General features: G+C 41.3%; 1 protein-coding gene across 5 annotated transcripts in view; it reads left to right on the top strand.

Moving 5' to 3' along the window:
• The window catches only part of TRIM37 (tripartite motif containing 37), a 178212-nt gene that overhangs the window by 36674 nt on the left and 128668 nt on the right, over positions 1–12870 (top strand). For 3 of the 5 annotated variants that reach the window (XM_032428782.1, XM_032428784.1, XM_032428786.1), the window contains exon 2: positions 9396–9497. In XM_032428782.1, the coding sequence (XP_032284673.1) occupies positions 9396–9497 (102 nt within the window). Of the gene's footprint in view, positions 1–6811; positions 7278–9395; positions 9498–12870 lie in introns of those variants that run through there. The other 2 variants (XM_032428783.1, XM_032428785.1) reach the window with 2 other exon arrangements.

Below are 12870 nucleotides of genomic sequence, written 5' to 3'. Positions count from 1 at the left end.
GCAGCCCAATTGCCACATGTGGCTATATAAATTAAAATTTAAAGTAATTAAGTAAAATTAAAAATTCATTTCTTCATCTGCTGATTAGACAGCACAGATAAAGAATATTTTCAGTATCATAGAAAGTTCTACTGAACAGCGCTGCCCTAGAGATTCCTATTCTGTAGGTATGGTGTGTTCCAGATTTTGCAGTCTCTCTAGAGATGACCTATATAGTTAGGCAGAGTTGTAACTATTTGATTCTTCATGTTGTACCTCCTATAATTTCCCCATTAACCCTTTGTTTTAGCTAGCTTGTTGGTTAGTGCTATGTGGAAGTCCTTTATAAACTTCCTTTTGGCTTTTCTTTGTCCCTGTGCTTTTGCTCCTACCTGCTTGTGGTGGACACTCTCTGCTGGGTTGTTTTCTCAGCATCTGTACTCCCTTGCTGCCGAATAGGATACCGACTTTCTTTTTTTTTTTTTTTAAAGATTTTATTTATTTATTTGACAGAGAGAGACAGTGAGAGAGGGAACACAAGCAGGGGGAGTGGGAGAGGGAGAAGAAGGCTTCCCGCTGAGCAGGGAGCCTGATGCGGGGCTCGATCCCAGGACTCTGGGATCATGACCTGAGCCGAAGGCAGACACTTAACGACTGAGCCACCCAGGCGCCCAGGATACTGACTTTCTTGAGATGTGTGCCATCCCTCACTCGTGCCTGAGGCCAAGTTGGTGCTTTCCTCAGCTTCCCCAGGTTTTATCTGATTGGCAAGAGGAATGGATTTGTAACCCATGTGACATGTGAGGAGGGAAAATTTGGAAGTAGGAAGTTAGAGTTTCCTCACTCTTGAGAGACCTGTGGGAATAGAAAACTTCTCTTCTTCTAAACATTGTGTATAGATGTAATGCCTAGCACTGCTTGGGCCATTTTTCCAATCACCTTGAGAATAAAGCCACCAGCAAGGATATTATATAAGGTGGAAAAAACCAAGTCTTTACATTGAGCTGCTGAATAAACCAGTCCTGAAATCTGCCTTTTTTCTGCATTTATTGTGCAATGATAATAAATTTTCTTATTACTTATCCATTCCAAAATGTGTTCCTGTTACTTGCAGCTAAAAACATCTCAATTATCCTTCAAAATTTAGCTCAAATCTTCACTTCTGAGGAAACTTCCAGACTATTTTGTTCACATTTCTTTTTCAGAATCCTTTTAGAATATGGCATTCAACCATGACTTCTTTGGTTTTGTTAAATTACAGTCCTTAAACTGTTTGATTTATTGGTCTTGTTTCTTCAACTTAATTGCAGGTTCTTTGAAGCTCAAACATTAAAATTACCTTGTATATAGATAGTCAAATATTTTTTCCCTGGCTTCCTAAATTTGTGATCATAGACATGAGTTTATGGAAACATTAAAAAGCAGAAGTTAACTAAATTAAACATGTTTTAAAGATTTTGAAATAAAGATTTTGTCATTTGCTTTCTAGCTGTCACCACCGAGTAAAGAAGAGAAAACTGCGGCAGAGCAATTAAAATCTTTCATGTCAGACTTATGAAGAAATGGACTTGCAAAAGGGAATTCTAATGGAGAAGAGATCTATCCCAGAAAGATTTAGGAAGATGTCTTGTTAGCACTTGATGACTAGAGGTGGGGGGATGGAGAAGAAGATTTGGCTGGAGTGACTGGATAATGATGCCTTTCACAAGAGAGGGGACTATAAAAAGGGCAGATATTATAGGAATAAAGTTTAGCCAAAAGGATGGAATGGGAATAAAGAGATTTAAAAAAATATATGCACACACACTTAGTCTTGTAATTTCGAGCAAGGAAGTCACATAACTCTATTTTGCATCTGTTTTTGTGTAATTGGGATAATATGGATGTCCTGGCCTATCATGAAAGGATATATGTACTGTCAGATGTGAATGAGCATGCTTTGGAAATTAAAGGATAGAAAAAATATTTGTATTACATTATATATATGTATATAATTTTACTTTTGAAAATTTTGATTATAGATAATGGTCACATTATTAATGAGACTGCTAATATGTGACCTATAGTCCTCCACAAAAGCTAACTTTAGTAATAATAAATTGGCTTTTCTGTGATAGCCTCACTTTTTTTTTCCTATTCCTTCTGCCGCTAATGTTGAGCAACTGAACTATGCTTTCAAATGTTGTTTTAGAGTGTCCCTGTTGTATATCAACACTACCTTTGTTCTCCTTCAGCCTGTATTACTGTAATCGTTCATTCTGTATGAAAGCTAAGAAACTGAAATCAGAGGATCACTTGCCAGTGTGTGTGTGTGTGTGTGAATTTCCCTATTCATTTTTTTTTTCTTTTTAAGATTTTATTTATTTGACAGAGAGACACAGCGAGAGAGGGAACACAAGCAGGGGGAGTGGGAGAGGAAGCAGGCTCTCCGCTAAGCAGAGAGCCCGATGCGGGGCTCGATCTCAGGACCCTGAGATCATGACCTGAGCCGAAGGCAGATGCTTAATGACTGAGCCACCCAGGCGCCCTTCCCTATTCATTTTTTTTTTTCTTCTTTAAGATTTTATTTACTTATTTGACAGAGAGAGACACAGTGAGAGAGGGAACACAAGCAGGGGGAGTAGGAGAGGGAGAAGCAGGCTTCCCGTGGAGCAAGGAGCCCGACGCGGGGCTCGATCCCAGGATCCTGGGATCATGACCTGAGCTGAAGGCAGACACCTAACGACTGAGCCACCCAGGCGCCCCCTTCCCTATTCATTTTTAAATAACTATTTTAAAATAACTACTGGCAATAATGTAATCATAGGGACAGATCTTGATACAAAGATATTAATCACAGGGTTATTTATACTAACAGTACATATACATATCTGGCTAATAGTAGGTAAATAGGAAAATAAATCATAGTGTATCCATACAATAAGAGGTGAAGCTGCCAATAATTTATTACTGTTAATGTTCTGGGAAATGCTGAAGTTATGTTAAATGGGGGAGAGGTCAGAAGCAGAGATTGCAGTTTTGTAATTAAGATTGGGCTTTGGAGTCTGAGATGTAAATAGCAGGTTTTAAATTCTAGCTGTGTGATCCTGAGCAAATCACTTAACTTCTGTGTGTCAGGATGGCTGGAAGCACAATGAAATGGTAGTGTTTGAGTTTGATAATTAGTAATCCTTCAGTGAATATTTCTGTATATGTAATAAAAATGAGGCATTGAAAAGACTAGGAAAAATGCATCAAATGTTAGCTCTGCAGGTTATAGAATTATACTTTCATATAATTAAAAATTTGTTATGAGCATTTTACTTGTCCATTAACAAACTTGTAATAGGTGATAAACAGGGTTGGGAGAGTAGCTTCAGTTAAAATTGTACTGTGTAGTTTGAATATTTAAAGAACTGAAAACCGGGGTGCCTGGGTGGCTCAGTCGTTAAGCGTCTGCCTTCGGCTCAGGTCGTGATCCCAGGGTCCTGGGATCGAGCCCCACATCGGGCTCCCTGCACCGCGGGGAAGCCTGCTTCTCCCTCTCCTACTCCCCCTGCTTGTGTTCCCTCTCTCTCGCTATGTCTCTCTCTGTCAAATAAATAAATAAAATCTTTAAAAAAAAAATAAAATAAAATAAAAAAATAAATAAAGAAAGAACAGAAAACCCCCAGTTTTTAAATTACAGAGAAATAAGTCACACTTCAGTAACATATTTTCTTCAGTACTCGGGCAGTTAATATTAAGGAAGTTTTTGTCCTGGAATGGCTCTGGGATGTGATGTTGATTGGTGGAATTGAAAAATAGTATCACAAAGAGGTCATAACAAGTTCCTGGAGTTTTACCTCTGTGACTTCCTTCACAATTGTCTTCTAAATGTTGGTTCTTTCCCTCAGCCCCCTTAAAACTGTTCTCTGTGTACTTCTCTATATATTCATTGTTTCCCAAGCTTCATTTATTGACTCTTTGTGGATGATTCCCAAATATAACTTCTTCCATTAGATCTAGATTCATATTTCCAATAAGAATGTCTATCTGAATATTCAAATTGATCATGTCTAGAGTACTTACTGATTTTATTTTGTCAATGGCCACTGTTCTTTTACCTGGAATTAAAAAGTTTGCATCCCTTTATCTTCTTAGTCAATAAAATCTTTCTGAAATGTTCATAGTATCCAACCTCCACTTTATCTTCACTCTTACTACCCTAATTTAGGTCTTTTATTTCTCATTTGGGTAATTATTTTCTATGTGACTATAATGTTTTTATGTCTTAAGTTGTAAATAATACAAATTTAATTTTAGGAAATTAAAAAATACAAGTATGTCTATTCTCCAGAAATTATCTGCAATCTCTTCAGATGTTTGTATATACAAATTAAAAAAAATTTTTTTTTTTTACAAAAATAAGCTGATACCATACGTTGTACTGCAGCTGCACTTAAGTTTTTTCCATTGTAAATATATTTTGGATATTTTCATGACACATATCTGCTATTCTTTTGAACAGCTGTCATCCAATATATGAATATACTATGATTTTTCCATTTTCTTATTGATAGGCATTGATAGACTGTATAATAGACAAGTTAGATTTGTCCAGGTGGGTGTGGGAAAGGCAGCTAGATTGGCCCTTAAGGAATTCTGATGGAGCAGATCACAGGTTTCCCAACTCCATGTGGAAGCTTAGCATCCCTCCAACTAAATTCTTTTTTGCTTAAGTTAGCCAGAATCTGACTCTGTGGTTGCAACCAATGACCTCTAATTGTATAGGTTTTCACTATTATGAACTACTGCAATAAATCTAAACATTTTTGGGTTCTTGGGCAAATATTATCTATTAGTACAAGAACTTATTTTAATATTTATCATATTTAGTAATTTGTCTTATTTTTTTCACTTTAATCATTACTCTTTGAATCCCAAGTACAATACTGTATTCCACAAATAATTTTTTTTTTTTTTTTTAAGATTTTATTTATTTATTTGACACAGAGAGACACAGCGAGAGAGGGAACACAAGCAGGGGGAATGGGAGAGGGAGAAGCAGGCTTCACGCGGAGCAGGGAGCCCGATGTGGGGCTCGATCCCAGGACTCCCGGATCATGACCTGAGCCGAAGGCAGACGCTTACCGACTGAGCCACCCAGGCGCCCCAACACAAATAATTTTCTTAATTGAGGTAAAATTCACGTAACAAAATTAACCATTAACCATTATTAAAGTGTACAATTGAGGGCATTTTAGTGCAAATGGTGGCATGCAAACATCACGACCATAAATAATTTCTAGTTAAAGAACTTTTTAGTCACAGATTAATCTTACTAAATTATATACCTGTCCATGCCTCACATAGTAAAAAGGGAATTGCTGCCCACTATAAGAAAGTCCAAATCCCTTGATACTCAATAACTTCTTTCTAGGGACACCTGGGTGGCTCAGTCAGTTAAGCGTCTATCTTCGTCTCAGGTCATGATCCCGGGTTCCTGGGATCGAGTCCCGCATCGGGCTTCCTGCTCAGCGAGGAGCCTGCTTCTCCCTCTGCCTGCTCTCCCCTGCTTGTGCGCGCTCTCTCTCTCTCTCACAAATAAATAAAATCTTAAAAAAAAAAACCAACTTCTTTCTAGGTTATTGGTTTTTTTTTTTTTAAGATTTTATTTATTTGACAGAGACACAGTGAGGGAGGGAACACAAGCAGGGGGAGTGGGAGAGGGAGAAGCAGGCTTCCCACTGAGCAGGGAGCCCGATGCGGGGCTCGATCCCAGGACCCTGGGATCATGACCTAAGCTGAAGGCAGGCGCTTAACGACTGAGCCACCCAGGCGCCCCCTTTCTAGGTTATTGTTGATTCTTTACATGTGCACTCCAGATTGGGTTAAGTTTAATAGTTTGCAATAAACCAGGAAAAATTAAATACAAATTAAGAATTTGATGTAAGTCCTTTGTCTCACACCTTCAATTCTTGCAATCTTTAGACCTCCTATGACAGAAAATTCAAAGAAGACGCCAACAGGGGCGCTTGGGTGGCTCAGTCGGTTAAGCATCTGCCTCCGCCTAGGGTCGTGATCCCAGGGTTCTGGAATGGAGCCCCGCATCCGGCTCCCTGTTCAGCGGGAAGCCTGCTTCTCCCTCTCCTTCTGCTGCTCCCCCTGCTTGTGCTCTCTCGCTGTCAAATAAATAAAATCTTAAAAAAAAAAAAAAAAGATACCAACATAGGAAAGCTGAACACAGTTCTTGCACTTTCCATAGTCCCATAGCGACAGCTCACCTCCGGCGGCAAGAAATGCAGTGTGGAGTGGTGTGGATCTGACCTCTACAGTTTGTGGCTCCATTCTCCCAACCCTGAAATGAGAAACTACACCGCTCTAGGCTTAACAATCTGGAGCTTTGAGTCGGTGGGGCGGAAGTCTCAAAACCTGAGAGCCCGGGCTTCCTTTCAGGGAAAGAACCACTAGCCACGAATCCTATACACCACGGTTTCTCAACGGTGCGGGCCACAATCCACCTGTTGAAGACGTTGATTTCGTCGAACAGCACCCTAGAATCACCGAGTCTGAATACCTAGGGGTGTGGCTGCGGAATCAGCTTCCCACCAGCACTCCAGGTGGTTCGCCAGCACTCCAGTTTTTGGCGCGCTAGTTTGAGACCGGTGGAGCACCGCCCTTCCCGGGGAGTGGGGGTGGAGGGGCGACGCAGAGATACGCGCCAAGCTCAGCCGCCTGCGCTAGACTGGGGCCAAAGGCACTCAGCCCTGCGGCAGCTAGCAGCCAAATCTCGTGTGCGCCCCCGCACCGCGGGAACTAGTCGCCCGCCTCTCTCCACTCCGCTCTCCTAACGCAGCGTCCTGCGCGCATGCGCAGTGCGCCTTCTCTCGCCGCCGCGCCCTCAGCTACCCTGGTTACCGTTGGTGTTTGCGAATTCCCTGCGGCACCTTCTTCGCTGGAGACCAGCGCCGCCGGGCTCTAGCAGCAGTTCCATACGCGCGCGCCCGCGTCACGTGGTGCGAGGCTGCCTCGCGGTTGCTGGCGTGCGGCTTAGCGGTGAGGAAGGAGCTGTGGCCACCGCTCGCCTTTCCCACTGCGCCCTAGGGCGGGTGCGCGGATAAATATGGCGAAGTGGGGATAGCTGGCGCCGAACCCGACGCGATGAGGCGCGCAGGTGGGGCGGTCGTCGGGGCCCCCTGACGTGGACGCCGGGCTGTTCTCGTCGGCGATTTGACCTGGCGACCTCGGACCGGCGCCAAGTAGGTCAGACCACGGACTCCGCGGGTCGCCGAGGGCCCCGCCGAGAGCCGGAGGCAATGGATGAACAGAGCGTGGAGGTGAGGCGGGTCGAGAAGGGTGGTGGTTAGTTTCCCCCCCGCCACCCGCCGAGCGTTCTTTATTTGGGGCGCCCTGCCCCAGTCCTCCCTCTAGTAGGGCACCCCCACCCCGACGCTGCCGCTGTGGTGAAGGCTGGCCCAGTGCGAAGGACGCCGTGTTCGGTCTGCACCCTCCAGGTGCCTTGTGTTCTGACCGTTCCCGAAGTCAGGTGGTGCGTATCTTGGCGTTTTCTGGATGTCTTGGCACCGGTACTCGTTCCCAGAGGGTTTTTGCAGACTACAGCCTGGGCAGAGCAAAACTGCAAATTCATTAGACGTGCTGTGCACTCGCTACCAGTTCTTGCGAGTTCATGCGGGGATCCAAAACTCCCTCCAGATGGAATCCTTCATTCCCTCCCACCGGTACATTTTGCAGACTTCTGCCCTCCCTAAATTGAATGAAGATATACTTTTATTATCCTATTTGTTCTTTTCCAGAACAACCTATTTTATATCTGACTCTTGTGAGTTGTGATTTCAAATGGGATATTTACGTAAAGTCCAGAAACATAAAAAAAAGATTGCTTATTGGACCTATTTAATAATTGTCAAATTTTGAACCTTAATACTGAACCCTTGCTCATTAGTAAGCGGCAACTATATTACTGGGCACTTCACTTGAAAGTAGTTCACCCAATGGTCTTATTGTCCATCCCCCGCCAGCGTCTGCATCTCACAGGTTCTTTCTTGTTCTGCAGAGTCATGATTAGACTCGTGAATAATTTTCTCCTTAATTCCCCATGCGAAAGTATTATAAAGGTTTTGTAACGTTTTCTTGGTTTAGCAGCGTTTTATTCTCTTGGGATGGAGTAAAAATAAATGTGAGTATGGTAAAAAATAAACTTGAAATATAGAATAACCTACATTTAATTCTGTTTTCTTGTCAGTTACTTTCTAAATTGATTCATCTGAGGCTTGCAAAGGACACTGTTTCTTCTATTAATTTTTTCTTCTTCGCAAAGCCTTCATGGGGCTACCACTAAAATTCTCAGTAGGGGCAGAATCTCAGGCTCAAATAAGAAGCTAATTGGTTGGAGCATCACGGCAGAAACCCAGGATTTCTGGATTCTGAATTAGTTTCTCTCCTGGTCAAAGTATACTGCCATTAGGATACGTATCTTCTAAATTTAAAACAAAAAAATTTTTTTTTTTAGAGTTTATTTATTTATTTAACAGAGAGAGACACAGCGAGAGAGAGAGGGAACGCAAGCAGGGGGAGTGGGAGAGGGAGAAGCAGGCTTCCCGTGGAGCAGGGAGCCCATTGTGGGGCTTGATCCCAGGATCCAGGGATCATGACCTGAGCCGAAGGCAGATGCTTAAAGACTGAGCCACCCAGATGCCCCCCCTCTTTTTTATTTTAAAAGCAATTCACCCCCCCTTGGAGAAATTGCAGGACAAGTAAAAAGTTTATATTGTTCACTCAATCATATAATCTGCCTTTTTTCTTTCTTTTTTCTTTTTTTAAAGATTTTATTTGAGAGAGAGAGCACACAAGCAAGGGGTAGCGGCGGAGGGAGAAGCAGGCTCCTGGCTGAGCAGGGAGCCTGATGGCAGGGCTGCATTCCAGGACTCTGGGATGACCTGAGCCAAAAGCAGACACTTAACAGCCTGAGCCACCCAAGTGCCCCCCGCCTTTATTTTTTTACTGTTATACATCGTAAGCATTTTTCTGTATCAAATGATTCAAGAAGTATTTCTAGAGACTATTATAATCTATGTTAAGTCATTTTTTTTGTTAACTGTCATAATTTAATATTTTGAAATTTGGGCTACAGCCACATTCTTGCCATTATAATTTATGCCTTAGTGGAAATATTTGTGCCTGAGTCTGTGTTTGCATTTCATGTCCTTTCCTTAGAATAGAACCATTGTGAAGCTTAGAAAAGAGAAAGCACTTTTTCCAGGAGATGTTCTAAGGCACACTGGACCTTGACTAACCCAAGAACTGATGTGGAATTTATTAAAACAGATGATATCAGCTCAAAATAAATGTAAATGTTGAGTGAATAACTTTCAGCATGCTTTTTACTTTTGATTCAGTAGTCTAATTCTGGTGGATCTTGCATCTTTTATTTTCAGAGCATTGCTGAGGTTTTCCGATGTTTCATTTGTATGGAGAAATTGCGGGATGCACGCCTATGTCCTCATTGCTCTAAGCTTTGTTGTTTTAGCTGTATCAGGGTAAGTTGTATTTTTTTTTACATGCTCTTAGTATATATAGGATATGTTGTGAAATTAACCATTTTCTTTCTTTTTAAAAATTTTACATTTTGTGCCCTTTTTAAAAATGTCTTAAGTGAATGTTCCTTAATAGGGAGACCATCAGTATATACTAAGTACTATGGAGGTGAATGATCATCAAGTAATAACTGCTATGAAATGTCTAGAAATCAAAACCCACTGTAATTTTTTTTTAAGACTTTATTTATTTGAGAGACAGAGTAGACAAGCAGGGAGAGGGGCAGCCGGAGAGGGAGAAGCAGACTCCCCGCTGAGCAGGGAGCCTGATGCGGGCTCGATCCAAGGACCCCGGGATCATGACCTGAGCTGAAGGCAGACACTTAACCAGCTGAGCCACCCAGGTGCCCCCAAACCCACTGTAATTTTAGTATATTTACATCATTAAATAATTTAACAAGTACTTATAAAGTGGTTGCCTGCATTGTGCTTGGGGTTGAGGAATTCTAAGATAAATGAAGTGCTTGCCCTGAAGGAGTTTAAATCTAAGTGAGAGAATGGACTCTGTTGATATTGAAGAAAGTATAGTGTCATAAAGAGGCACTAACAAACTGCTGTGAGACCCAGAGGAGGGAGAGTTTATACTGTTTAATGGGTAAGATGGAGAAAAAGCTAGTAATGGGTTCAGAGGCTAAGATTAAAATCCTGTTATCTTACAGATACAAGAGATTTTAGAGATTAATATAATCCATTGGCTTTAAAACTTGAATATAGGTGAGCCCCTCAAACAAAATTGTGAGGAAGCCTAAGATGTGAAACAGAAGAATTTATTTTGGTGTGTGTGTTTTGGCGGGGGGGGGGGGGGGGTTCAATAGCGCATGTGAAGATCACAGTTGAAACCTTTCCTGTCCACATTACTCTTAGTAGATTATGTCCTTTACTGAGAAAATCAGAGCCATCTAACATGCTTTTCACCTCAAAATTTCTCTGATTCCTTATTCCTGCCTAAGGAAGATAGATATCCCTTTGTCGAGAGTAATATTTGGAACTCTTAAATCATTTGCTTCCAGTCACACAGCTAGCAAATAATAAAGCTGGATTTGAATCCAGGAAGTCTGGCTCTAGAGCCTGTCTTCTTTGGCACTGCACTGTGTGCAGAAGACCTAGGTTTACATATCATCCTAGTTCTCCCACTCATAAACTGAGAAACTCAGTCGTTATTAGCCTTGTTTCATCAGCCATAGAATGAGGTAACAAGATTTACCTCACAGGATGGTGGTGGCATTAAATGAGATAAGTTAAAATGTAATTTAGAAATTGTAAAGTACTATCTACTTGTAAGGTGTTAAAATTTTATTGTTAAAATAGCAACTAACTAATCTGTCATTATTTGTTTTATAAACAGTGAAACTGAAGCTAGGGAAATTAGGTAGTTGGCCTCTATCACTGTAGTTAATTAAGTGGTAGAGTCTGTGTCTGGACAACTATTTTGGTGAAGGTTCAGTATACGGATGACCTGTGGATATTACCTTAAACCTTATTGATTCTTCGTTTCTTCATTGTTACTTCTTTGTTCTGCTCCTTAAAGCCATATATTTTTAAAATATTGCTGCTGGCATCCTTTACTTAGAAGTGTTTGGGAAAATTTCATCTACTTTGGGAAATTTGATTTACTCTTGCAGGTTTAACTGTGATCTCTGTGTGTATGGCTTTTAAATCTATTCCTTTGGCATTGACCTTCCAGCATTTTGAATGTTGTTCCAGATCAAATTCTGTTTTTTCAAAGTGATTCTTTTTGACTTCTTTTTGTTCTGTTCTGCCAATCACTCAAACTGGAAACCCTTTACACCAATGATTTTAAGTTTTGTCAGTTATTATCTCCTGCTGCCACTTATATCTATCCTACCTATTTCTTTTTTTTTTTTAAGGTTTTATTTATTTGAGAGAGAGGAAGCAAGAGAGCACGAACAGGGGGAGGGGCAGAGGGAGAAGCAGAGTCCTGGCTGAGCAGGGAGCCTGATACAGGGCTCGATCCCAGGACCCTGTGATCATGACCTGAGCCGAAGGAAGATGCTTGACTGACTGAGCCAGCCAGGTGCCCCAGTACCTATCCATTTCTATTATTACCATCCTAGTAGAAAAATACAGACATTTATTATCTCATGCTTAGATAATTATAATTACCTTTTAATTGATCTGAGTCTTTTCTATCTCTGGTTCATTTTATATCCTGCTGCCATATTGATGTTTTCTGGTAATGTCATTGTTTTTTTTCTTTCTCAGAAGCCTCAGATTCATTGCCTTAATCCCTTAGAATATTAGCTTTATATTCAGACCACCTGGATGATCTGGTTCTAATCTTTCTTTCTAAAGCTGTCTTGGTTCCTGAATGTACCACTGATGTGTTTGTTCATTCAACAAATATTAATTATATGTGTACTTGGAGTTAAGCATTGACCTCCCAGGGAGTTGACTTACTTAATAGTTGGTTTATAGACAAAAAGGTAAATAGACATATGTTAGACACCAGTAAGTGCTGTGAAGAAAAATAAAACTGAGTAGGGTATAGAGTGGGGACTTTGAGGAGGATTCGGGCAGGTTGTTAGTTGTTTTAGATAGCGTGGTCTGGGAAGGTCTTTGAGGGGATGATGTTTGAGCAGAGACCAGAATGAAATGTGGGAATGATGTGAATGAATATCTGGGGGAAGAAAGTCCCAGGCAGAGAAGTCAGAAGAGGCAAAGGCCCTGAGAGAAATAGCAAAGAAGCCAGTTGGCTGTAGCAGAGTGGACAGAGGGAGAGGGAAAGGAGATGAGTTTGGAGATGTAACTTGGGGCCTTGGTAAAGACCTTGGATTTTATTTTAACTGTGATGGTAGCCATTGAAAGCTTTTGAATGATACTAATTAATTAATGTTTAAGAACTATCACTGGCTGCAGTGTGGAAAGTGGACTGTAGGCAAGTGGGAGAGGAAGTGAGGAGACCATTTGGGATGTGCTTTATTAGTGAAGGGTGCATGGTGATTTAGACTAGAATGGTAACAGTGGAGGTGGTGAAAAATAGGGCAGTTCTGGATATGTTTTGAAGATAGAGCCAATGGATTTGCTTAAAGATGGAACATGAGGAAAGTTTTATACAGCATTTGGATGAATTAATGGTTTTCTATTATTCTGAGATAGAAGAAATTTTGGGAAGAACAGGTTGTGTAGGCTATAGATGTACAAGTTGTTTGGTTTTTTTTTTTTTTTTTAAAGATTTTATTTATTTGAGAGAGTGAGAGCAAGAGTGCATAAGCGGAGGGGAGGGGCAGAGGGAGAGGGAGAAGCAGACTCCCCACTGAGCAGGGAGTCCGATGTGGGGCTCGATCCCAGGACCATA

This window comes from Phoca vitulina, unplaced genomic scaffold, assembly GCF_004348235.1.
Source record: "Phoca vitulina isolate PV1807 unplaced genomic scaffold, GSC_HSeal_1.0 scaffold40, whole genome shotgun sequence".
NCBI lineage: Eukaryota > Metazoa > Chordata > Mammalia > Carnivora > Phocidae > Phoca > Phoca vitulina.
The sequence above is the reverse complement of the archived record's forward strand: the minus strand, read 5'-3'. Positions and strand labels throughout refer to the sequence as shown.